Source organism: Rhinoraja longicauda, chromosome 16 (assembly GCF_053455715.1).
Source record: "Rhinoraja longicauda isolate Sanriku21f chromosome 16, sRhiLon1.1, whole genome shotgun sequence".
Classification (NCBI taxonomy): domain Eukaryota; kingdom Metazoa; phylum Chordata; class Chondrichthyes; order Rajiformes; family Arhynchobatidae; genus Rhinoraja; species Rhinoraja longicauda.
Genome location: NC_135968.1, coordinates 3,043,492 through 3,069,030, shown reverse-complemented (window position 1 = coordinate 3,069,030; position 25,539 = coordinate 3,043,492). Strand labels below are relative to the sequence as shown.

The following is a 25,539-nucleotide window of genomic DNA, read 5'->3' as shown; positions in this document are numbered from 1 at the left end:
AGAATGTGCACACCTCACATCCCAAGTTACTCATGTACTGCCACCCAAAACACACCAGTCAGGAACACGCACATAAAACCTTTTTCACATCACATTTATTGAACTTGTATTGGTACATTGACACATACATAGATTTAATACCTCGTGTGATCCCACACAGGGTTGAAATCTGATCAAACATGGCAGAAAAGTTCTGTAAAAGTATCCAGAAGCTCAGACATTTGTGGTGAATTATGACTGTGGCAAAATTTGATTCTTGTGTCGGATTTAAAAAAAAATGATTTACAAAGGTTCACATTTTGATGAAGTATTAGGGAGCTAACCCATCATCCTCTGGGTCAGTTAATAATCCAGAAATGAACAAAACAAGTGTTTTATAAATGAATCATGGGGTGTTATACACAAGATTTAAAGCTATCAGTCAGAACAAGTGAGACATTGACCAGAGTGGGTTTGCTGTGAGATTTATTGATGCTTCTGAACAGGCTGGTTGTGATGGACCCATGTCCCACCACACAGGAGAACGTGGTGCCGCTGTTCCACTCCTCTGGAGAAACCTTCAACTGACTGGTCATGGTGTTCCACCTATTTCTGGTGTCCTTGGTCACGGGCTGGTTCACGATCCCTGTCTTCAGAAGGGTGTCGTTGGCCATCCAGGCCACATAGATGTCTTCTGGAGAGAATTTGGTGACCAGGCACGTCAAGGTGGCCGTCTCATCCGTCTCCACCTCATCCAACGAAGGGGGGAGAAGGTAGACTTGAGGACGAGTCACAACTCCATCTGGGAACAGAGAGAACCTGAGTTAGACTGAATCTGTCGGTAATTCTGTACTTCCCCAACACATTCTAATCTTATACTGACATGGACAACGTTTACATCCAGAGGGACCTCAGTTCACCAGAAACTAAAGGCTTTTCCTTTCTGCTCATTGTAGTGATGTGTGGAATAGAATCATGCCTCTGGTACATTTTACAGAGTTGCCTGGTGGCGCAGCGGTATAATTGCTGCCTTACAACACCAGAGACCAGGGGTTCGATCCCGACTATGGGTGCTGTCTGTTTGGAGTTTGTACGTGACTGCGTGGGATCGCTGGTCGGCGCGGGCTTGGTGGGCCAAAGGGCCTGTTACTGCACTGTATCTCGAAACTAAACTGAACTATAGCTTCCAGTGAGTTTAAATTTGGTCGTTCATCAACAGGAACCATTGAATGCAGAGACTCTATAGAAAGTGGAACTCAGTCCTTGGACCTGCCTCGTCCTGTGCTGTCTGTTCCATCTTCCCTTCTGCTTAAATGATCTGCTGGACTTTGGTCTGTGCCTCAAGCTCCCTGCCCTTCCAGTCCTGACTCAGTCTGCACCTCGGCTTGTGAAAGGTGCAAATCCCTCTCCCTCGACTCTATCAAAGCAGCTCACGCTGTGGGAACCAGTGTGGTTTTGAGCGACGGTGTCGTGGTGACTTGGGATTTTAGTGATGTGGTTGGTCAGGAGAGCTTAGTCTTCTTTTAGTCCCTCACACTCTCTGACCATCTGTAAGTCCACCCTAATATCCATTAGATATCCACTGGAGTTCAGAAAAATCCGAAGGAATCTGATAGAAACTATTGAATTCTTAACTGGATTGGACAGATGAGGCGTAGGAAGCATGTTTCAGATATTGGGGAATCCAGACCAGGAGATGACAGTCTGGGGTGAAGCTGTGTAGGTGTGAGAGGGGGAGAAATGTCTTCACCCAGACAGTGGTGAACCTGGGCATTCTCTGCCACAGACAGCACTGAAGCCCAATTATTAAATATATAGAAACATAGAAAATAGGTGCAGGAGGAGGCCATTTGGCCCTTCGAGCCAGCACCGCCATTCATTGTAATCATGGCTGATCATCCACAATCAGTAACCGGTGTCTGCCTTCTCCCTATATCCCTTGACTCTGCTAGCCCCTAGAGCTCTATCTAACTATTTTTTAAATTCATCCAGTGAATGAAATGCAAGAATGAGTTGGATACAGTTCTTGGGGTAAAGGGATCAAGGGATATGGAGAGAATGCAGGAAGCGAGTACTGAATATGGATGATCAGCCGTGCTCATATTGAATGTGCGTGCAGGATCGAAGGGCCGAATGGCCTGCTCCTGCAATTATTTTCTATGCTGGATGTGATAAATCAGTCCATTTGCTCAGATTAGATTCGCACCAACCTCTGTCCACACGTACCTGTCTGCTTCTTGATGGATTTCCTCTCCGGCGTTGGCAAACTCTTGTCCTCCACCACACATGTGTACAGAGTCCCATTCTCCCACTCTGCAGCGGGGACCGTCAGTCCGCTGGTGATGGTGTCTGCACCTCCGATCCTCTCTTCACCCAGAGGTGTTACCCCGTCTTCTCTCTTCATTCCATTCACTTGCCAGGTTACCCTGAATCCCTCTAAATCACTGTGAACCACCTTACACAGAATGGTGGCTGTCTTGTTCATCCAGATCTCTTCGAAGGAAGGTTTGCTTAAAGTGACCGAGGGGCGGGTATCTGGACATTCATCTGGGAGAAATCACAATTATCATGTCACCGTTCCCTGATGGAGCAGCTTGTCACTGAAACACCAACATTTCGTGCTCATCTCCACCAAATGATATGGCGGTCCATCAACATCAGAGAGATTTATCTACAGTGGTGAAGGAATGAAGCTTCCTATTGATCCCACAAGGAAACCCTGCCGAACAATGTGAATGGACAGGTTGACCACCAGGGGATCGCCGCACGATGGCTGCCTCGCCAACTGTCTGTCTTCATCTTTTGCATTCTTTGTGTTTTTAGTTTGTTGTAAAATGTATGTTTTAGCTTATCTTTAGTGTTTGTATTTGTGGGGGTGGGGGAAACTATTTTTATCTCTTTCCTCGACTTTTGCCGTGTGGTATCTCCGTCCGCACTGCGGCCTGACATCGTGGAGTTGGCAGCCTCTTGTTTGGGACTTCTAGAGCTGCAAAACCGCAGAGCCTGTGGACTTTAACATCTTGGAGCAGGCGATGCCTTTGCCAGGGGTCGGCCTTTGGTGCTCCAACCTGCGGGAGCTGCGGACTTTAACATCGTGAAGCTCACGGTCCCTGGTTAGGGACCGATTTGGGGAACTCCAAGCCACAGGAGTTTTGACCGTCCCGATGTGGGAGCCTAGACTGCCCTGACGTGGGAGCTCGATCACCGGCTGCGGATGGTTCGACTCCCCCGACCGCGGGAGGGAAGGAGGAACGAAGATAAGACTTTATTGCCTTCCATCACAGGGGGGAATGTGGAGGAGCCGCTGTGGTGGATGTTTATGTCAAACTTTTATGTATTTTGTGTGTCATGTTGCTTTTTCGGTATGACTGTATGGCAAATCAAATTCCTCGTATGGTGCAAAACATACTTGGCTAATAAATTACGATTACGATTATGATTATGACATTATTTGACAGTTTTGTGATCACCAAACCTTTAACCAGCTATTTACTGAATCAAATGCAGAAAATACCCTCTGTGGAGAGGCAAATAGAGCTAATGTTCGAGGTCAAAATGTTCAATTGAGTTTAGTTTATTGTCACGTGCACCGAGGTACAGTGTAAAGCTTTTGTTGTGTGCTAACCAGTCAGCGGAAAGTTCTTCAATTTATATTATAAAATGTAAGCACCGGCAATATTTTATTTAGTCACAAGTGGAATGAAGAAGGGTCTCGACTTTGTGTCCTTTCATTTAGTCACAACTGTTTAAATGCAGTTTGTATCCATGAGGTGTAACTAAACTCTGCTGCTGCTTTGTCAGAATGTTGTGTGTTGCAGCCGGCCTGCAGAGACTGCTACACATTGCCACGCTGGGGCGGGGAGAGAGCTGCTCTGATGGACATTCTGTCACAGCTGAGGCACTCACTCACATTAAGTACAAAGGCAGAGGGAAAGCCCGTTTGGAAGAAGAGTATCGTGGATCTCCACCATGTCTGGCCTGTCAACTGGCGTGGATTGCCCTCAAGTTACTAAAGCAATGTCAAAGATACAATTATTTCTGTGGCCAGACTCACTTACAAGCCCACAGCAGGACTGCACCATGTTACAGTGTTGCCCATGTGTGGCACAGTTTACAGCACACAGCAAACAATGTGGAGAGTGAGGTGAAACCCAGGAGCCTACCTTGGCTGTTCTTCACGTCCTTCGTGAGGATGGTGTTGGAGGCGTGATGATGCACTGTACAATTGAAGCGTGAGCCTGACTTCCAATCCTCTGTACTCATGGTCAGGAAATACCTGGCACTGAAAGTGCCGCCCTGCTCCAGAGCAGTCGGTGTAGCGCTGGTGTTGATGGAGATCAGGGCGCCGTCTTTCTTCCAAGTGACGTTTATGAGGTCTGGGTAGAATCCAGAGACCACACACTCGAGGGTGACCTTGTGGCTATGCTTGGTCTCTTCGTGTGCTGGAAGCAGCAGTCTGACTTCAGGTTTTTTTGGCTCAACTGGAACAGAGGAAAATAAATGTTAAACTCTCTCATAGAGTCATAAAGTGATACGGTGTTGAAACAGGCCCTTCAGCCCAACTTGCCCACCTCGGCCAACCTGTCCCATCTAAACTAGTCCCACCTGCCCGTGTTTGGTCCATATCCCTCCAAACCTGTCCTATCCATGTACTTGTTTAACTGTTTATAAATGTTAGGATAGTCCCTGCCTCAACTACCTCCTCTGGCAGCTTGTTTCATACATCCAATACCCTTTGTGTGACAATGTTACCCCTCAGATTCCTATAAAATCGTTTCCCCTTCACCTTAAATGTATGTCCTCTGGTACTCAATTCACCTACTCTGGGCAAGAGACACTGTGCATCTCCCCGATCTATTCCTCTCATGATTTTACACACGTCAAAAAGATATTCCCTCATCCTCCTACGCTCCAAGGAATAGAGTCCCAGCCCACTCAACCTCTCCCTATACCTCAGACCTTGTAGCCCTGGCAACATCCTTGTAAACCCTCTCTGTACCCTCTCTCTCTCATTGCCATTTAATCACTGGTCTGTTTCCCACCTTTGTTATGGTGGGTCCGTGCTGACACTGGTGAGGATGATGGAGATCGTTGGGCGGAGCACACAAACTCCACCCCGCTGGTCCACTCTTCCACACTGGTCCAGAGTTCACTGGTAACTGGGTCTCGCGTGCCTTCACGGCTCGGTGTACGGGTCACAACTCCTTCAGTTCTCTCCTTTCCTCCCACCTTCCAGGTGACATGGACCTGGCTCGAATCAGTACAGATCACTGTACACACCAGCGTAGCGGTCTTGTTGATCCAAATCTCTTTTATGCCAGGGTTTTTAATCAAGACGGACAATTCTGTGGATCAGAAATGGAAAACTTCAGAATTTTAGTTGATACTCATCTGTTACTAATGGAAAGACAGGGCAGAAATCCAAATAGGTGTCTTATAAAAAAACTTTAAGATTTTTATGTCATCACATAAAAGACTGATCAATGACAGATCAAAGTAGTCACTGGCTAGATTTATTGCACATAGAATTGCAGAAAAACTCGTGTTAAATAGTAGGCTGGGTATTTCGACTGAAAAAACAGATCAAAGGACCCATCAACAGGGATGTGACTCTCTTTCCCAGAACCATGATCTGCTGGTACATTACAGGAGCACAATTTGATATATGCTTTGCTTGGAACCCCTACAGCATCAATTAGTAATACTGAGCAACATGAATGAGAAAAGCAACTTTTCTCCCTGTGGGCCAAGCCTGGGATTCCCTCAGTTTAACAATGTTACATGCTGATATCCCAGTCTTACTCTGACCATGTCCCTCACCATCTCTGAAACCTTCACCACCCACACAACCTTCAGTAAAGGTGGCATTCTTCCAACCCTGGGCACTCATAAGCCTGCACTCCTTTCACCTTTGTATCACTTGCTGTGTCATGTTACACACACTTGCTCACAAGCACCAAAGCTCACTCAGCAGATCTCCCCGTCTCTCCTCCTTGAAATGAAGAGTGACAGTAAATGTGAATCCAGAAGTTGTCGATCTGGTGACATGAGTTCAAATTCCAACCCGTGATCTGGGAATTTAAATTCTATTAATGCATTCTGACGTAAAACGCTTCCGTTGGTGGTGAAGCATGTCGATAGTTCACTGTTGTACTTCACGGAAGGAAATATGTCATCGTATCTGTTCTGGCCACTACACAACTCCACACCGGTAGCAAAATGGCTACAGGCTGATGTCAGTTTTGTGTGACTGTGCTCCAGTGAAGTCTTGGAGGCGTTTCAGTAATTGATAGCAACTATCTGAAATAAATTAGTGGCTGACTATCCAGCAACAGCAGAGCAAATCATAAATCCGTAGAAGTATCAAGGTCCCCTCCTGCTGCAGATTGGGATGAAATTCTGCATTAGATGTACTTTCCCGTTTCACTACAGAATCACTGGGCGAGGAAGAGAATGATTCTTCATCCATTGCCCCTGACCTGCACTGCCACGTGTCTTCTGAAACACCATCATAAGTCTAGTTCCACTCAGCTCACTCTCGTGTGTGCACTGTTTACACACTCGGTCACTTTGGGCCACATGAGGTGTTTGTGCTCTCAAACACTTATTGTGGAGGGTTGATTGCGTTTGTATCAGAATTGAAACTTTCAGTGAGCCTGGGAGTCAAAGCCTTCAGCTGCGTAGAAAGCAGAGGTCATACACACTGTGTCTGTCTGACATTTGTCAGTGTATGATGTTGTCTATTTCACAAACCCTCCTTCTTTAAGCAAAATGGTGAGCAAATTCCTTTCAAAAATAGTTCTGTGCATGATATTCGTCTGGATGACAGTTGTTGCAGTGTCATCAGAAATTTGTAAGCCTAGTTTAACAGTGGACAATGTTCTTGCTTTGTGAATCTTGTTTTAATCTGCAATGTGATATTGTTGAACATGTGGTTTTGCAAGATGGTCAATCCCATCCCATATCAGTGACAGTCTTGTAGTTCCACCATCCCGGTGTGGGGGGAAATCGCTTCATATGAAACCTGACAGAGTATGGTTACTCTCCATGCTGTAAAATATTGGTATCTTCCACAAGAGACATTTTGTATTGCTTATCCTTGGATGATTATAACAAAACCACATCCATTCCTTGCAACATTCATTGCATTCCCTGAGTTTCTCCCTTGGACTGAGGTCTGTGTTTGGGAGACAATAGACAATAGGTGCAGGAGTAGACCATTTGGCCCTTTGAGCCAGCACTGTCATTAACTGTGATCGTGGCTGATCATCCACGATCAGTACCCCGTTCCTGCCTTCTTCCCATATCTCTTGACTCTGCTATCTTTAAGAGCTCTATCTACTATAACTCTCTCTTGAAAGCATCCAGAGAATCGACCTCCACTGCCTTCTGAAGGAGGTGGTTTAATAAATGGCAATTTGTGCTAACCAGTTTTCATCCAAAGCCAGTGTAGGACAGGAGACCAATTAGAGCCAATAGACAATAGGTGCAGGAGTAGGCCATTCGGCCCTTCGAGCCAGCATCGCCATTCAATGTGATCATGGCTGATCATTCACAATCAGTACCCTGTTCCTACCTTCTACCCATACTTCACTATCTTTAAGAGCTCCATCGAGCTCTCTCTTGAAAGCATCCAGTGAATTGGCCTCCACTGCCTTCTGAGGCAGAGAATTCCACAGATTTACAACTCTCTGACTGAAAAAGTTTTTCCTCACCTACGTTCTCAATGTACCCCTTATTCTTAAACTGTGGCCCCTGGTTCTGGATTCAAGAACCCTGCATCTTGCCTCACCAGTTTGCCTTTATAAAGGATCACCCAATTTTTTACTGAGCCACTTTGACATTTCACACAGTTCACCTTAAACATCTCCTGCCTCGCGGTCTCTGGGTGGTCCTTGCTGACTGGAGTCAGAGCATGAAGGAATCTAGTCAGTGGCACTGGGATGTGAAGCAGCAATGTCCACAAATGAATGAGTATACAGGCAATGAGTGGTGGGGAGAGGGTGGCAACGTGAATTGGATATTTGTCCTCACTCTGGTACACTTTGATCCCAATGGATACCAGGGGTTGGGTTTGAATCTTATCAATGGGTTGTAATAATAGAATGACAAATTCCATACGCAGCCAATTACTTTATTTGACACTTTCCTCCCCAACAATGATACTGCCCGGTAGAACCATCTGAGAATGTCACATTGAGATTACTCTGGTAGAAGAACTTCGGCATACACTTCGAACAGCTGGGACGTTCTCCACCTGGAAATGGAAGGTTCATGGATTTAAGTGTTAAGAGATTTTCACCTCCCCTCCTGTGTTGAAGAACAGGAGATCCACATATTCCCAGTCTGTGTCCTCAGTATTTATCAGCATGAGTTTATGCCAACCATGATCAACTGCTTCACTTTGTCCAGGATCAGACAACACTTTAAAGAGGGTGGAGATGAGTTCAAAAATAATCCAGGGCACCTACATTTCAATGAAAAAATATTCTACAGAACAGATTCTCCGGAAACAGTGGAAAGGGATGGATTTGGAGAAACAAACACAAAGAAGACAGTGAGAAGGGAAGAGAGATTTTCTCCAGATGTCAGATGGGACCTGTGGTTTATTCACTGCCCCATTTTTCTTACCACTGCACACAAAGGGAACTAGAGGAGTGAGAACAAACACACTGGTGACCTTCCTCTCTCCATGTCCTGCAGAATGAGTTAGAATTACTGGTGGAAGGCATTGGCATAAATTGCAAAAGCAAAATCTGAAAATAATACGTCGCTCAACAGGACTGATCTCAGGGACTGGAATTTGGTTGAAATGTCAGTAAGATTGTTTAATACTGTAAGTAAATTCACAGACACCACTCACCCTCTTGATATCTCATGTTGATCCTTTTCCTGAAGCTGGAAGGTTCGTGGCTCACTTCACAAGTATATTCCTGTTTGTTGGTCCATTCCTCCACAGGCAACCGCAGGTAAGCAACTGTTTGAAATCCACCGTTACTTCTCGGAGTGGACGGGAGAACAATGCCTTCTTGCACAACTCCAGATTTTTCCCAGGAAACTTTAATATTGTCAGGAGAGAATCCAGATATCACGCAGCCCAGGACAGCAGTTGTTTGATTGTGGATAACCTCCGGGGATGGAACAAGTGGGATGAGCTGTGGAGGTGTATGAGCTGTAACATATTTAATATCTGTTATTACATGATTCCTTCAGCCACAGTGTAGGACTCCACTCTCCCAGCGTCTGGGACAATAGACAATAGGTGCAAGAGGAGGCCATTCGGCCCTTCGAACCAGCACCGCCATTCAATGTGATCATGGCTGATCATTCTCAATCAGTACCCCGTTCCTGCCTTCTCCCCATACCCCCTGACTCCGCTATCTTTAAGAGCTCTATCCAGCTCTCTCTTGAATACATTCAGAGAATTGGCCTCCACTTTCTTCTGAGGCAGAGAATTCCACAGATGAACAACTCTCTGACTGTAAAAGTGTTTCCTCATCTCAGTTCTAAATGGCCTACCCTTTATTCTTAAACTGTGGCCCCTTGTTCTGGACTCCTCCAACATTGGGAACATGTTTCCTGCCTCTAACGTGTCCAACCCCTTAATAATCTTATACGTTTCGATAAGATCTCCTCTCATCCTACTAAATTCCAGTGTATGCAAGCCTAGTCGCTCCAGTCTTTCAACATATGACAGTCCCGCCATTCCGGGAATTAACCTAGTAAACCTACGCTGCACGCCCTCAATAGCAAGAATATCCTTCCTCAAATTTGGAGACCAAAACTGCACACAGTACTCCAGGTGCGGTCTCACTAGGGCCCTGTACAACTGCAGAAGGACCTCTTTGCTCCTATACTCAACTCCTCTTGTTATGAAGACCAACATTCCATTGGCTTTCTTCACTACCTGCTGTACCTGCATGCGTCCTTTCAGTGACTGATGCACTAGGACACCCAGATCTCGTTGTACGTCCCCTTTTCCTAACTTGACACCATTCAGATAATACTCTGCCTTCCTATTCTTACCACCAAAGTGGATAACTTCACACTTACCCACATTAAACTGCATCTGCCATGCATCCGCCCACTCACACAACCTGTCCAAGTCACCCTGCAACCTCATAGCATCTTCCTCACAGTTCACACTACCACCCAGCTTTGTATCATCTGCAAACCTTGTCAAGTGCCCCAATAGACAATAGACAATAGACAATAGGTGCAGGAGTGGGCCATTCAGCCCTTCGAGCCAGCACCGCCATTCAATGCGATCATGGCTGATCACTCTCAATCAGTACCCCGTTCCTGCCTTCTCCCCATACCCCCTCACTCCGCTATCCTTAAGAGCTCTATCCAGCTCTCTCTTGAAAGCATCCAACGAACTGGCCTCCACTGCCTTCTGAGGCAGAGAATTCACACCTTCACCACTCTCTGACTGAAAAAGTTCTTCCTCATCTCCGTTCTAAATGGCCTACCCCTTATTCTTAAACTGTGGCCCCTTGTTCTGGACTCCCCCAACATTGGGAACATGTTATCTGCCTCTAATGTGTCCAATCCCCTAATTATCTTATATGTTTCAATAAGATCCCCCCTCATCCTTCTAAATTCCAGTGTATACAAGCCCAATCGCTACAGCCTTTCAACATACGACAATCCCGACATTCCGGGAATTAACCTAGTGAACCTATGCTGCACGCCCTCCATAGCAAGAATATCCTTCCTCAAATTTGGAGACCAAAACTGCACACAGTACTCCAGGTGCGGTCTCACCAGGGCCCGGTACAACTGTAGAAGGACTTCTTTGCTCCTATACTCAACTCCTCTTGTTACGAAGGCCAACATTCCATTGGCTTTCTTCACTGCCTGCTGTACCTGCATGCTTCCTTTCATTGACTGATGCACTAGGACACCCAGATCTCGTTGAACTCCCCCTACTCCTAACTTGACACCATTCAGATAATAATCTGCCTTTCTATTCTTACTTCCAAAGTGAATAACCTCACACTTATCTACATTAAACTGCATCTGCCATGTATCCGCCCACTCACACAACCTGTCCAAGTCACCCTGCAGCCTTATTGCATCTTCCTCACAATTCACACTACCCCCCAACTTAGTATCATCTGCAAATTTGCTAATGGTACTTTTAATCCCTTCGTCTAAGTCATTAATGTATATCGTAAATAGCTGGGGTCCCAGCACCGAACCTTGCGGTACCCCACTGGTCACTGCCTGCCATTCCGAAAGGGACCCATTTATCCCCACTCTTTGCTTTCTGTCTGTCAACCAATTTTCTATCCATATCAGTACCCTACCCCCAATACCGTGTGCCCTAATTTTGCCCACTAATCTCCTATGTGGGACCTTGTCGAAGGCTTTCTGAAAGTCGAGGTACACCACATCCACTGACTCTCCCTTGTCAATTTTCCTAGTTACATCCTCAAAAAATTCCGGTAGATTTGTCAAGCATGATTTCCCCTTCGTAAATCCATGCTGACTCGGAATGATCCCGTTACTGCTATCCAAATGCTCAGCAATTTCGTCTTTTATAATTGACTCCAGCATCTTCCCCACCACTGATGTCAGACTAACTGGTCTATAATTACCCGTTTTCTCTCTCCCTCCTTTCTTAAAAAGTGGGATAACATTTGCTATCCTCCAATCCACAGGAACTGATCCTGGATCTATAGAACATTGAAAAATGATCTCCAATGCTTCCACTATTTCTAGAGCCACCTCCTTAAGTACTCTGGGATGCAGACCATCAGGCCCTGGGTATTTATGAGCCTTCAGTCCCATCAGTCTACACAAAACCATTTCCTGCCTAATGTGGATTTCCTTCAGTTCCTCCATCACCCTAGGTTCTCCGGCCCCTAGAACATTTGGGAGATTGTGTGTATCTTCCTCAGTGAAGACAGATCCAAAGTAACGGTTTAACTCGTCTGCCATTTCTTTGTTCCCCATAATAAATTCCCCTGCTTCCGTCTTCAAGGGACCCACATTTGCCTTGACTATTTTTTTCCTCTTCACGTACCTAAAAAAACTTTTGCTATCCTCCTTTATATTATTGGCTAGTTTACCCTCGTACCTCATCTTTTCTCCCCGTATTGCCTTTTTAGTTAACTTTTGTTGCTCTTTAAAAGAGTCCCAATCCTCTGTCTTCCCACTCTTCTTTGCTATGTTATACTTCCTCTCCTTAATTTTTATGCTGCCCCTGACTTCCCTTGTCAGCCACAGGTGTCTCTTACTCCCCTTAGAGTCTTTCCACCTCTTTGGAATAAATTGATCCTGCAACCTCTGCATTATTCCCAGGAATACCTGTCATTGCTGTTCTACCGTCTTCCCTGCTAGGGCCCCCTTCCAGTCAATTTTGGCCAGCTCCCGCCTCATGCCTCTGTAATCCCCTTTGCTATACTGTAATACCGACACTTCCGATTTTCCCTTCTGCCTTTCCATTTGCGGAGTAAAACTTATCATGTTGTGATCACTGCCTCCTAATGGCTCTTTTACCTCTAGTCCCCTTATCAGATCAGGATCATTACACAACACTAAATCCAGAATTGCCTTCTCCCTGGTAGGCTCCAGTACAAGCTGTTCTAAGAATCCATCTCGAAGGCACTCTACAAACTCTCTTTCCTGGGGTCCATTTCCAACCTGATTTTCCCAGTCTACCTGCATGTTGAAATCTCCCATAACCACCGTAGCATTACATTTTTGACACGCCAATTTTATCTCCTGATTCAACTTGCACCCTATGTCGAGGCTACTATTTGGGGGCCTATAGATAACTCCCATTAGGGTCTTTTTACCCTTACAATTTCTCATTTCTATCCATACTGATTCAACATCTCCTGATTCTATGTCACCCCTTGCAAGGGAATGAATATCATTCCTTATCATCAGAGCAACCCCACCCCCTCTGCCCACCTGTCTGTCTTTTCTATACGTTGTGTACCCCTGAATATTCAGTTCCCAGCCCTGGTCCTCTTGTAGCCATGTCTCAGTGATCCCTACAACATCATACTTGCCCATGACTAACTGAGCCTCAAGCTCATCCACTTTATTTTTTATACTACGCACATTTAAGTACAACACTTTAACTTCTGTATTTACCTCCCCTCTCACATCGGTCACAATTGGCCCTGCCCTTAATTTCTTTTCCCCTCTAGAACTTCTGTTCCCATTCTTCCGAGAGTCTTTTGCAATATCTCCTGTATTCCCTTTTACCTCATCTTCATATTCACAATTTGTTAACCCCTCCCCCCCACTACTTAGTTTAAAGCCACAGGTGCCACACTAGCAAACCTGCCTGCCAGAATGTTTGTCCCCCTGCTGTTAAGATGCAACCCGTCCCTTTTGTACAAGTCACCCCTAGCCCAGTACCAGCCCTCCCCACAATGCTGGTGATATGCTGGTGATGTGTTGATATGGTGGATCCCACAGTGAGATGCTGGACAGAGCTGTGATTAGGAGGCTGGGTTAGAACCCAAGCTTCCCCAGCAGTGTGGCCACTCTGCAGTGATAAGAGTGGAGCTGGGTAAGTGGGGCTGGCATACAGACCATCCGTGATCTCAGTGTGTGCTGGAGCAGACACAGGAACAGCACGGCCATCACCGGTTCCAGTGAGCAGGAATAGATGAGACACAATTGTTTCTATTGGCAGGAGGTTTGGGAATTACAACTTTAAGTTGCCTTAACCTCAACTTTGTCTGTAACTCGTTTCCACCCATCTACATACTAAAACTCTCGTTTGCGTGTTTGTTTGTTCCTGAACTACAGCCAAAACAGTACACGATAGCGCAACAATTTTAGGCCCACCTTACTCACCGTCATCCCTTTGGTGCTAATGGAAGAAGTTTCATTGAAATCGGTGTTATATTCTTTAAGTTATTGACATCTTAAAGTTTAAATTTATATCCTAGGGAGGGAGGGAGGGAGGAGGGATGTGTGGAGGGGGGAGGGAGGGATGTGTGGAGGGGGGAGGGAGGGAGGGAGAGGGGAGGAGCTGGGGAAGGGGAGTGGAGGGAGGGGGTGTTTGAGGGGAGTGGGGGAGGAGGGGAGGGAGAGGGGAGGGGCTGGGGAAGGGGAGTGGAGGGAGGGGGTGTTTGAGGGGGGAGTGGTGGGGGAGGGGCTGGGGAAGGGGAGTGGAGGGAGGGGGAGGGGAGAGGGGTATGGGGAGGAGGGGAGGGAGAGGGGAGGGGCCGGGGAAGGGGAGTGGAGGGAGGGGGTGTTTGAGGGGGGAGTGGTGGGGGAGGGGAGGGGCTGGGGAAGGGGAGTGGAGGGAGGGAGGTGTTTGAGGGGAGTGGGGGAGGAGGGGAGGGAGAGGGGAGGGGCTGGGGAAGGGGGATGGAGGGAGGGGGTGTTTGAGGGGGGAGTGGTGGGGGAGGGGCTGGGGAAGGGGAGTGGAGGGAGGGGGAGGGGAGAGGGGTATGGGGAGGAGGGGAGGGAGAGGGGAGGGGCTGGGGAAGGGGAATGGAGGGAGGGGGTGTTTGAGGGGGGAGTGGTGGGGGAGGGGAGGGGCTGGGGAAGGGGAGTGGAGGGAGGGAGGTGTTTGAGGGGGGAGTGGTGGGGGAGGGGAGGGGCTGGGGAAGGGGAGTGGAGGGAGGGGGAGGGGAGAGGGGTATGGGGAGGGGGGAGGAGTGGAGGGGTGAGAGGAGAGGGGGGGGTGAGGAGGGAGAGGGTGCTGCACCAATGCAGGAGAGACTTGCGCCCAACGGGTCCACTTGGTCTAGTAGTTCTACATCTCTCCATATCACCATCTGTATCTCTCTTTTCCCTTTCACCTTCGCTTTAAACCAGTATCTGCAGTTCCTTCCTACACAACTTTAAGTTAAGTGGCGAAAGGAGGTCAGATGGACAAGAGTAACTTACTTTGTTATGACAGTAATGATCTGATCAGAACTGGAAGGCAGTGGTTAAAAGAGAGAGTGGATGCAGATTCATGTCATTTCCACAAGGAGACTGGATTTCACTTGGTGAGGGGTCGGCTGCAGGGTCGAGGGGAAAGTGCAGGAAGAGTGAGGATGGTTTAAATCTCCATACTGTGCATGGGCACAATAGGTGTGGCTCTGTGTACAGCAGCTGGTCTGGAGGGAAGTGTTTGGGTGGTAAAGAGCTGCAGGAATTAGACAAAGCAGTGGATAGAATGTTGGCAGATCAAGGCAGATCAAGAGCAGATGCTTCCTCCGTGCACCCCCCCCACCCCTCCCCAACATATAAATTCTGTCTTTTTCCTTGAGCAGCAGCACTCTGGCTGAGAGGAGGAGAATGAATGAGCAAAATAATTAATTAGCTTCCTCCTGCATTGTCCCGCCCCCCTGACATCAGTCTGAAGAAGGGTCTTGACCCGAAACGCCACCCATTCCTTCTCTCCCGAAATGCTGCCCGACCTGCTGAGTTACTCCAGCATTTTGTGAATAACTCGAATTGTTCGACAAAGGCTTCCACTTCAGTCTTATCATCAGCTTTAAATAGACAACAAAATCTCATACTAACTTTCAGGCTTCTGGATCGTCGCTGTCACCGGCTTGTCTCCTGCCTTGCAGATGTAGACGTTATTACTGTTCCAATTTGCCGCAGGGACTCGCAGCAAGCTGCTCATTGTGTACTTGCTGTTTTGTCCCAACACTGGTGGGTACTTTGTGATTCCAGTGGTGATGTCCCCACTGCTGGTGGACCATGTCTGACTGATGATCTCAGGCTGGTAGTCCTTGACCAGACAGAGGAGGCTGATCTCTTGGTCAGATTCTGTGTTGCAGGAAGTGGTGATGTGGACTGAAGGCAAGGTCTTAACCTCTGAAATGTAAATAAATGAACAGTTGGTTCTGTATTAAATGGATTATTACCAGCGCGTGCAACAGGTTCATGCAGCTTCCTGAGTAAATGCAGGTGATTCAGGCCGAGAGAAGGTCGGGCAGAGCAGAGAAATGGTTCCTTTCCAATCCCTTCACACCGTGCATGACCAAGCAGTGAAATGCTGATCACGCACCGGCCACTGGGGAGGCAGCTTCTGCCAAACAGAGGGATACAGATCCCAGAACGCGTTGTCACAGGTGAATAGGTTGGTAAAAAAAGGTCTTCATGAGTCAGGGGTATTTATTCACAAAATGCTGGAGTAACTCAGCAGGTCGGGCAGCATCTCGGGAGAGAACGAATGGGTGACGTCTCCCTTCTCTCCCGAGATGCTGCCCGACCTGCTGAGTTACTCCAGCATTTTGTCAATAAATACCTTCGATTTGTACCAGCATCTGCAGTTATTTTCTTATACTTCATGAGTCAGGGAATTGATATATAGTAACCCCTCGTTTTAATGGACCCCTTTATAGCAGATTTTAGATAGAGCGGATGCATCTGCCGAAACAACCCTGCCATGCATGGCTCCTGACCGCTTAGAGCCCCGGCTTCCAACTCCACCCCCAATCGCAAGTAAGCCCTTCGTCATCCACCGTATTGTCCGCTTGATGCAGCTGTTATTGTTGTCCACTCATAGAAACATAGAAACATAGAAAATAGGTGCAGGAGTAGGCCATTCGGCCCTTCGAGCCTGCACCGCCATTCAATATGATCATGGCTGATCATTCAGCTCAGTAGCCTGTACCTGCCTTCTCTCCATACCCCCTGATCCCTTTAGCAAAAAGGGCCACATGTAACTCCCTCTTAAATATAGCCAATGAACTGGCCTCAACTACCTTCTGTGGCAGAGAATTCCACAGACTCACCACTCTCTGTGTGAAGAAATGTTTTCTCCCTGCTCGACTGCCGTCTCCTCCTCCTCCTCCTCCTCCTCCCCTCGCTCTGTCCATTCGGCCTCATCCCCCCCCCCCCTGCATCTCCTCCCCACGCTCTGTCCATTCGGCCTCATCCCCCTCCCCCCGCCATCTCCTCCCCACGCTCTGTCCATTTGACCTCATCCCCCTCCCCCCTCCATCTCCTCCCCTCACTCTGTCTACTCGGCCTCCTCCCCCCTCCCCCCTCCCCTCGCTCTGTCCACGGCTTCCACCTCTCCCCTCTCTCCTCCCCTCCCTATGTCCACTCGCCTCTTCCCCCCTCCAGCGCCGTCTCCTCCTCCTTCTCGCTGGAGTCACCAACATACTGCACCTTGGAAGCAGCAGCTGGTGAGAGGAGAGGGTGCCCCATGGTGACCATGCACCCTGTCAGTGACAGCGGCCTGAAGATAGCACTGCCGCCCAGAGGCTACAACATGAGCCACAACCACAGCCGTGTCACCGGACCGTGCGGTGGATGAAGAAGGGCGGGCTGGTGCGGAGCAGAAGCACTGGCGCCTGGTTTTAAGGTGAAATGACACATAGTGCTTGAGTAACCCAGCAGACTGAATCAGTCCCCACCTCACCTATCGATGTTCTCCAGAGATGCTCCCTGACCTGTTGAGTTACTCCAGCACTTTGTGTCTTTTTGTGCATTAATTAGCATCTGCATTCTTTGTTTCAACTGCAAACATGAATAATACCTTACTCGTATAAAGCAGACATTCGGCAATAACGGACGATATCCCCCCACACCACGGTCCGTTAAAATGAGGGTTTACTGTTCTGAAGTTGGATGTTATACTGGAGAGTTATAAGAAATTGGTGAGGCTGAATTTGGAGTACAATGTTCAGTTTTCATCAAGCTAGGAAATATATCATTAGGCCAGAAGAGTGCTGAGAAGATTTACAAGAATGTTGCCAGGACTCGAGGGCCTGAGCTAGAGGGAAAAGTAGGGCAGGCTAGGACTTTCCTCCATTCCACCTCTAGGAGGCTGAAGAGTGATCCTATAAAGGTGTATAACATCATGAGGGGAATAGATAGGGTGAATGCACAGTTTTATACACAGGATAGGGGAATCAACACAGGATAGGAGAACCAGAGGACAGGACATAGGTGTAAGATGAGAGGAGCAAGATTTAATAGGAACTTTCTCACACGCAGGGTGTGTGGACAAGCTGTCAGAGGAAACAGTTGAGGCAGGGATGATAACAGCATTTGAAAGACACTTGGACAGATACATGGATAGGAAAGGATTAGAGAACATGAGGTAAACATGGGCAAGTGGGACTAGCATACATGGGGCATCAGGCTCCTTGCACGAGCTGAGCTGAAGGGCCTGTTTCCGTGCTGTATGACTCTATGTCTCTGAGTTATTAATGGGCTGGGAAATGCTTTGAGATTGCCTGGGGTTGTGGAAACCTTCAACAAAATTATAAAACCATCAAATAAAAGTGGAAATAGCGTGGTTGTCAGAAATTGTACTGAAAGAGTTTGATGAAAGATCACTGATGCGAAAGGGTGACTGCTTCTCTCCCCACAGATGCTGCCTGAGCTGCCGAGTGTTTCGTGCAGGAGGCTCAATAATGTCAGACGGCGAGATTTGCAGCTCAGTGTTTTCCATCCCAGGACCAGCAGGTGGTGAGTGCAGTTTAATTTGGATCAATGTTCCTAATGTGGTCAGGAGGCGGGTCAGGGACTGGAAAACACATCATACTGGCAGCAGGATGCTGGGGTTGAGGAGCTGAGTGGACCAGCAGAGTGCTGGGGTGAGGAGGGGCAGGGGATGGGTGGGGAGCAGGGTGCTGGGGTGAGGAGGGGCAGGGGCTGGGTGGGCCAGCAGGGTGCTGGGGTGAGGGGTGGGTGGAGCAGCAGGGTGCTGGGGTGAGGAGGGGCAGGGGATGGGTGGGGCAGCAGGGTGCTGGGGTGAGGAGGTGGGTGGAGCAGCGGGGTGCTGGGGTGAGGAGGGGCAGGGGATGGGTGGAGCAGCAGGGTGCTGTGGTGAGGGGGTGGGTGGGGCAGCAGGGTGCTGTGGTGAGGGGGTGGGTGGGGCAGCAGGGTGCTGGGGTGAGGAGGTGAGTGGAGCAGCAGGGTGCTGGGGTGAGGAGGTGGGTGGAGCAGCAGGGTGCTGTGGTGAGGGGTGGGTGGGGCAGCAGGGTGCTGGGGTGAGGGGTGGATGGAGCAGCAGGGTGCTGGGGTGAGGAGGGGCAGTAAAGTCAGAGTAAACTGCCCATCTGGGTTGCCATTCTGGGTGCATTTAGTGCCAATCACGTTGCTGGGACAGGGGTCAGATATAGGCTTGACTGGGCAAACACAACAGATCTCCTCCGCTGAGGTACAGCAGAGAAGCTGAGAGCTCATCATTACTGTGGATTAGTGCACAAAATCCAGGTTACTAATGGAAAAAAATCTGACACAGGTCCAATCTGTCCCAGTTTATTAACAGAGTGTAAATTCCACAGTTGTGGTGGAATTAAACTCAGGTCTATGGATTGTTCATCCATCCCTCTGGATTACTCGAGTGCTTTGGCCCATTGCCCAGTTCCCCAGCTCCTTCCCTCCCATTGCAGCCTGATGCCCGTCCATTGGATCACTGTACCTGTGGTGTCTCGGACAACATTCCCCCCTCACCAGCGGTTTGCCGATTCTGCTATGTGCAGAGTGAATCCACAGTCCCTCCTTTACAACAGGGCTCTACAGTGAACGTGCTTCACTGCCTGTGAAGGGCTCGGAGACACCATGAAACGTGCTCTGAATGACCACTGAGATTCACTGAGACACCAGCAGCCTTGGTTAATGGAGCAAAGCACTTGTTGGACAAACCCAGTCGGCTGACGGAGGAGGGCAGGAAATTAGAGCCGTTCCTCCGTCTGTGAACTGAGAAAAAGCAGTTCTTTAGTGCAGCAAAACTCATGTCAAAAACACCAAGCAACTTGACTTAGAATCTAAAGTACGGGCAGCAGTGAATTCACAATGTAGAATAAAAGGTATTGACTTACAAAGGATCTCTAAATGTTGTAATTTAATACAAAATGCAAAGAAAACCTGGTGGACTAAAACCGACATCTAGAACCAAGTACAACATTCTCTCATGTTCAAATCAGTCATTATTGCGAACCTTCGTTTTTTAACCAAACAGCATTAATTTTTTTTACAATCTTAAGAGCCTTCTGTGTTCTGAAACATTTACACAAGGAGTGTTTGACAGAGCAATGTAGAGGGAACTTCACTGTGAGTCAAACACTCAGTCCCTGCACTGGGAGTATGTAACAGTGAAGGAACTTCACTCAGTGTCTATCCGTACCCAGGTTGTGTGAGGGGACAGGTTGGAGGGAGCCTCACTAATTGTCTATCTTGTGCTGTACCTTCCCTGGGAGTGTTGGGACACGACAGAAGGAACTTTGTATCTAATCTGTAGCTGACAGCACAGTGACACGGGGAGATTTACTCTGCATTTGACTCGTGCTCTGTCCGCCCTGGATGTGTTTGATGGGATCTCTTTGACGGAGCATGTACTGGATTTACTAAATAAATGATAGTTCCATTGAATCTCAGAGCACAGAACGGGGCCATTCATCTGATTGAGCCCATGCTTGTCCTTTAGCTGAGTTGGACAAATGATAGGGCGATATTTGTGGGAGATTTCAACTTCCCTCATATTGACTGGGTATCCCACAATATTAAGTGCTTGGATGAGATGGAATTTGTTAACTGCATCTCACAAAGGTCCTGTAATCAACTCAAAGAAGGTTCTGCTAGAACCGCTTGAGAGAATACAACACTAAACCTCCTCTTCAGATACGAGGAAAGGGAATGAAATATCAGTGTGGAAGCATTTTTGGATCAGTGACCATAGTTCTTCTAGTTTTAAACACATAAAGCTGGAGTGACTCTACGGGTCAAACAGCATCTCTGGAGAAAAGGAATAGGTGATGTTTCAGGTCGAGACCCTTCTTCAGACTGAGAGTCCTTTCCCCTGACTCTCAATCTGAAGAAGAGTCTCGACCCTAAACGTCACCTATTCCTTTTCTCCAGAGATGCTGTTTGACCCACTGAGTTATTCCTGCTTTTTGGATCTATCTTCAGTTCAAACCAGCATCTGCAGTTCCTTCCTACACCTGTACTAGTTTTAAAGTAGTTATCGAGAAGCATGAAACTGGACCACAAATTAAGATCCTAACTGAGTTAAGGCTGATTTTGGAAACATTGGGAAGGGTCTTGCAGAGTTTGTTTGGGAGAGTCTGTTAGTGGTTAGGGGATGGCTGACATGTCGGAGGCTTTCATAAGTGGGATAGTCAGAGTGCAGGGGCAGCATATTCCTGTTAGGGTGAAGCCCAAGTCTGGTACGTTTTGAGAATCCTGGTTTTTGAATGATGTTAAGTCTCCGGTCAGAGATAAGCTGGAGGCGTGCGTCAGATTAAGGCTGTCGGGCTCAAGCTAATGCCTCGGTGAGTATAAGGAGTGTAGGAACACACTTAACACTGAACACTACCTTTGCACTAGGCAACACCGTTAAAAAAATCTTGTACTTAATATAATTGTATTTAATTGTATTTATGTATTTATTTGTTTTTGCATTTATTGCATATATGTTTGTACGCACCGTCAGGATTGGCTATTTTTTAATTTCGTTGTACTCGTTGCAATGACAATAAATGAATATTATTATTATTATTATTAAGAATGCACTTGGGCAATAAAGAGGACTGGAAATGGTTCTGACAGGCAAGGTAAATAAAAATCCTAAGAGAGACTCGATAGTCAAATAAAGATAAAGTGGTTGGGGAAAGAATAGGTCCCCTTAAAATTCAGATCAGCAAGGCCATCTTTGTGTAGATACAAGAGATGGGGCAGATATTAAATGAATATTTCCCATCCACATTAACTGAGGAGAAGATCATGGAAGCGAATGAGTTGAATCATTGGAGTTGTGATGTCTTAGATCATATACAATTGACCAAAGAGGAACTATTGGCAGCTTTTAAGTGCGTTAAGGTGGATAAATCCCCAGTGCTTTAAAACTGCATCCTCTGATCTTGTGGGAAGCTCGGGAAAATAATTTACTTTCCTTCAGAGGTATTTACATCATCTTTCACTGCAGATTAATCTCCAAAAGACTGGAGGGTGGCTGATACTGTTGCGCTATTTAAGAAGGACATTAGGGCCAAGGCAGGGATCTACATCAGTCAGCCTGACTTCATTGGTGGGAATGTCCCGAAGGACAGGAACTACCAGTGTTTGGATAGGCACGGAATGATTAGGGATTTTAAGAAGATCTAGATCACTTGGGAGGGTGGGCCAAGGATTTGGGAAGGTTTGTGTTTGGGAAATTGTGCCTTATGAACCTGATAGGGTTCAACAAGGTCTGGCATGGTGGGCTGGTCTGGAAGGTTAGATCACATGGAACCCAACATGAGCTAGCCAAATACATTCAAAATTAGTTTGGAGGAAGAGCCAAGGGGTAGTTGTGAAGTATTGCTTTTCTGATCGGAGGCCTGTGACAAGTGGATTGCTGCAGGGGTCACTGCTGAGACCACTGTTGTTTGTTATCTACATTAATTTAGAAGGATGAGAGGGGAACTTATAAAATTATAAAAGGACTGGACAAGCTAGATGTAGGAAAAATGTTCCCAATGTTGGGGGAGTCCAGAACCAGGGGCCACAGTCTAAGAATAAAGGGGAGGCCATTTAAAACTGAGATGAAAAAACACTTTTTCACCCAGAGAGTTGTGAATTTGTGGAATTCTGAAGGCAGTGAAGGCCAATTCACCGGATGAATTTAAAAGAGAGTTAGATAGAGCTGCTCTAGAGGGTTATGGAATCAAGGGATATGGGGAGAAGGTAGGCACGGTTTACCGTTTGTGGATGATCAACCATGATCACAATGAATGGTGGTGCTGGCTCGAAGGGCCAAATGGCCTCCTCCTGCACCTATTTTCTATGTTCCTATGTTTAACAGTTTGCCATGCAATATACTGAACATTGATGGTAAGTTTGCAGATGACACCAAAATCAGTGCATGAGTGGACAGTGAGGAAGGCTATCTAAGTTTACATGAAGATCTAGATCAGTTGGGAAGGCGAGCCAAGGTATGCCAAATGGAATTTAACTCTGACAAGTGAGGGGTGTTGAACTTTGGTATATCAAACCAGGGCTGGACTTACACAGTAAATGGCAGAGCCTGGAGAGTGTTGTTGAACAGACAGATTGGGGAATACAGGAGCATGGTTCGTTGAAAGTGGTGAGTTAGTTGGACTGGGAGGTGAGGTGGCTTTTGGCAGACTGCCTTCAATGGGAAGGGTACTGAGAGTAAACGTTGGGACATCATGATGCAGCAGTACAAGTCATTGGTGAGACCACACTTAGAGTAAGTACTGTGTGCAGTTCTAGTCTCCCAGCTACAGGAAGGATGCCATTAAATTGGAAAGGACTTGGAAAAGATTCACCAAGATATTATCTGCATATGTGGGGTTGTGTTTTAGGGAGAGGGAGGATAAGGTGGGATGTTTTTCTTTGGAGCGAAGGAGACTAGGCGGCAACCTTATTGAGGTGAACAAGATCATGAGGTGCATGGATAAGGTGCACGCTCAAATGTCTTTTTCCCCCAGGATAGATGGTTCTAAAACAGGGGGGCAAAGGCGTAAGGTGAGTAGGGAGAGATTTGAAAGGGGACTTCAGGGGCATTTTATTCACATTGGATAGGCAGTATCTGGAATGAGTTGCCAGAGGAAACTGTAAAAGCAGATAGAATTCTGATTATCCAGTAAATGGATCAGAAGGCTTCAGAAGGATATGTGCCCGATGGGACTAGCCCAGAAAGCCAGCTTGGTCAGCAGGCACAAGATGGACTGAAGGCAGAAGATGGTTAGACTCAGAGAAAGTGCAGCCTGTGCGGCAGTTCAACATGGTGGGAAATGTATTGTTGTTGGGTATATTCTAACTCTGGACAAACCCGCCTGTCTCCGGGAAATCCGTGCAATTGTTCCAAATATCTCACCGAGTTCAGGTCAATTACAGAATTCGCAAAGACCGTCAATTAATAAAATACAACTGGGTAAAATGGAATTGAGGAAATGGTCTTACCTGAAGTCACTGTCAGCGAGGTTCCTGCACCCCAGTAGTCAAGATAGTCACACTGCTCCATCTTCCCACTCAGCCAGTACAGTAACTCCACTCACCCTCCACATCCAATAATTCCAGCAAAGTGTCAACGTGAACCCTGCCCGGACCAGGAGCAGCCGCTTCCTGCATTTCCATCCCAATATCCGTCCTTGTCTCAACCTGACGTGTGAATAAAAGAGGCATTTTTGCCGACTGCTGCCACCGGCTCTGGCCGTCCCTCAGAAACACAATCGCCTCCTTTCGGGCTTTTAACCGGGCAGTAATGGACATTTCCCCCCAGCAGTGCGAGTCAGGCTTCAGGGATTTGTCTCCGGGAAGCAGCGATGTACAATCGGTGGAGACAGACTGCGCTGCGGTCGCTCATTTGTCGGGGGCAGTTTTTGTTCAGCTCTCCGCCACCGTGGGCCAGTACTCCATATAGTCACTGTGATTCACCGCCGTACAATAACCTCCATCCTCTCACTGTCTCCGAGCCCAGTCACTCCACACATCGCACTGTCAGCTTGAAGCCCACGGTCTCTGACTCTGTTCATCGATGTCCCTTCTCGCCCAACCATTTATCGTGTCTCACAGACGGACACCGGGCCTGATCGACCCGTGACTCCGGTCGCACCCACGGCGTTTGGCTCCGAGCTGCCCTCTGAAGTGATGCGGTGTCCCCTCGGCCCCTCCGCCCTATCCCCGTGAATCCCGGCTGACAGCGGGTCTCCCATCCCAGCGACGGCCGATGGCGGCGCAGCGAGGCCGGCAGCGCGGCTGTGGTGATCGCCGCTGCCCTTTCACTCAGCGCCCTGAGGGCAGGCGCTCTCTCTCTCTCTGGGTTGTTGGACCGGCCCGGCCCCGCTTCCGCTCACTGTGTCTCTCGCACAGTAATAGGTGGCCGTGTCGTCCAGTCTCAGGCCGTTCATTTGGAGATAGACGTTGCTGCTGCTGTCCTTGGAAACCTCGAATCGGCCGCTGAAGGCAGGCCCGTAATATTTGTCATCATCATAGTCCACTGCCCCCACCCACTCCAGCCCTTTCCCGGAGACCTGTTTCACCCAGTGCACCCAGTTGTAGGTGTCGCTGGTGAGGGTGAAGCCGCTGGTGGCACAGGTCAGTTTGAGGGACCCTCCGGGCTTTGCCACCGCGGTCGGGGTCTGATTCAGCACGATCGCTGATTGAACGCCTGTCAATAAAAGAGAAAAGAAAGAGTAAGTTTAATGAACAGTTGACCAGGCAGAGGGTCAAAGAGTGACCGAGAAGCAGCCGGCCCCGAGTGGGGGTGACGCCGCCGCGGGGACACCCACCTGTCACACAGGACAGAAGGAGACAGAGATAAGCAGCGACCCCCATCGCTGTGCGCACTGAGACAGACTTGGACACTCCGGGAATCGGCGGCTTCAGCTCAGGCCGGGCTTTGTCGGGAGCCGCAGTCAGCGCTGTTTAAATAGGGAAGTGAGCTGAGAGTGAGAGGGAGCCGCGGCTTGAGCAGGTTGCCACCCACTGAAACCAGAGGGGCAGCTTCCTGTCCCGGCCCCCAGCACAGATTTCAATTCCCCAAAAGGTGTTTGTCTCCACAACACGCGGCGGGTGAGGGGCAATGATGAGATCCGGATTAAAGATCGATCTCACTCTGCTCCATCCACTCATTACAATGCTGAACACTTTGTGGAGCAAGAGGACACTCAGATACCC

At 48.0% G+C, this 25,539-nt stretch overlaps 2 gene segments (V, D, J or C); both read right to left on the bottom strand.

Annotated features, from left to right (window-relative positions):
* Window positions 1-76: 76 nt before the first annotated feature.
* Window positions 77-24,030, bottom strand: LOC144601072 (Ig mu chain C region secreted form-like). The segment is given in 7 exon segments: window positions 77-781; window positions 2,206-2,526; window positions 4,143-4,460; window positions 5,022-5,324; window positions 8,843-9,151; window positions 15,472-15,771; window positions 23,824-24,030. Coding segments are annotated over 7 exon segments (1,998 nt in total).
* Window positions 24,031-24,215: 185 nt separating this feature from the next.
* LOC144601075 (immunoglobulin heavy variable 3-30-3-like) lies at window positions 24,216-25,315 on the bottom strand. The segment is given in 2 exon segments: window positions 24,216-25,030; window positions 25,152-25,315. Coding segments are annotated over 2 exon segments (435 nt in total).
* Between the last annotated feature and the right edge of the window lie 224 nt (window positions 25,316-25,539).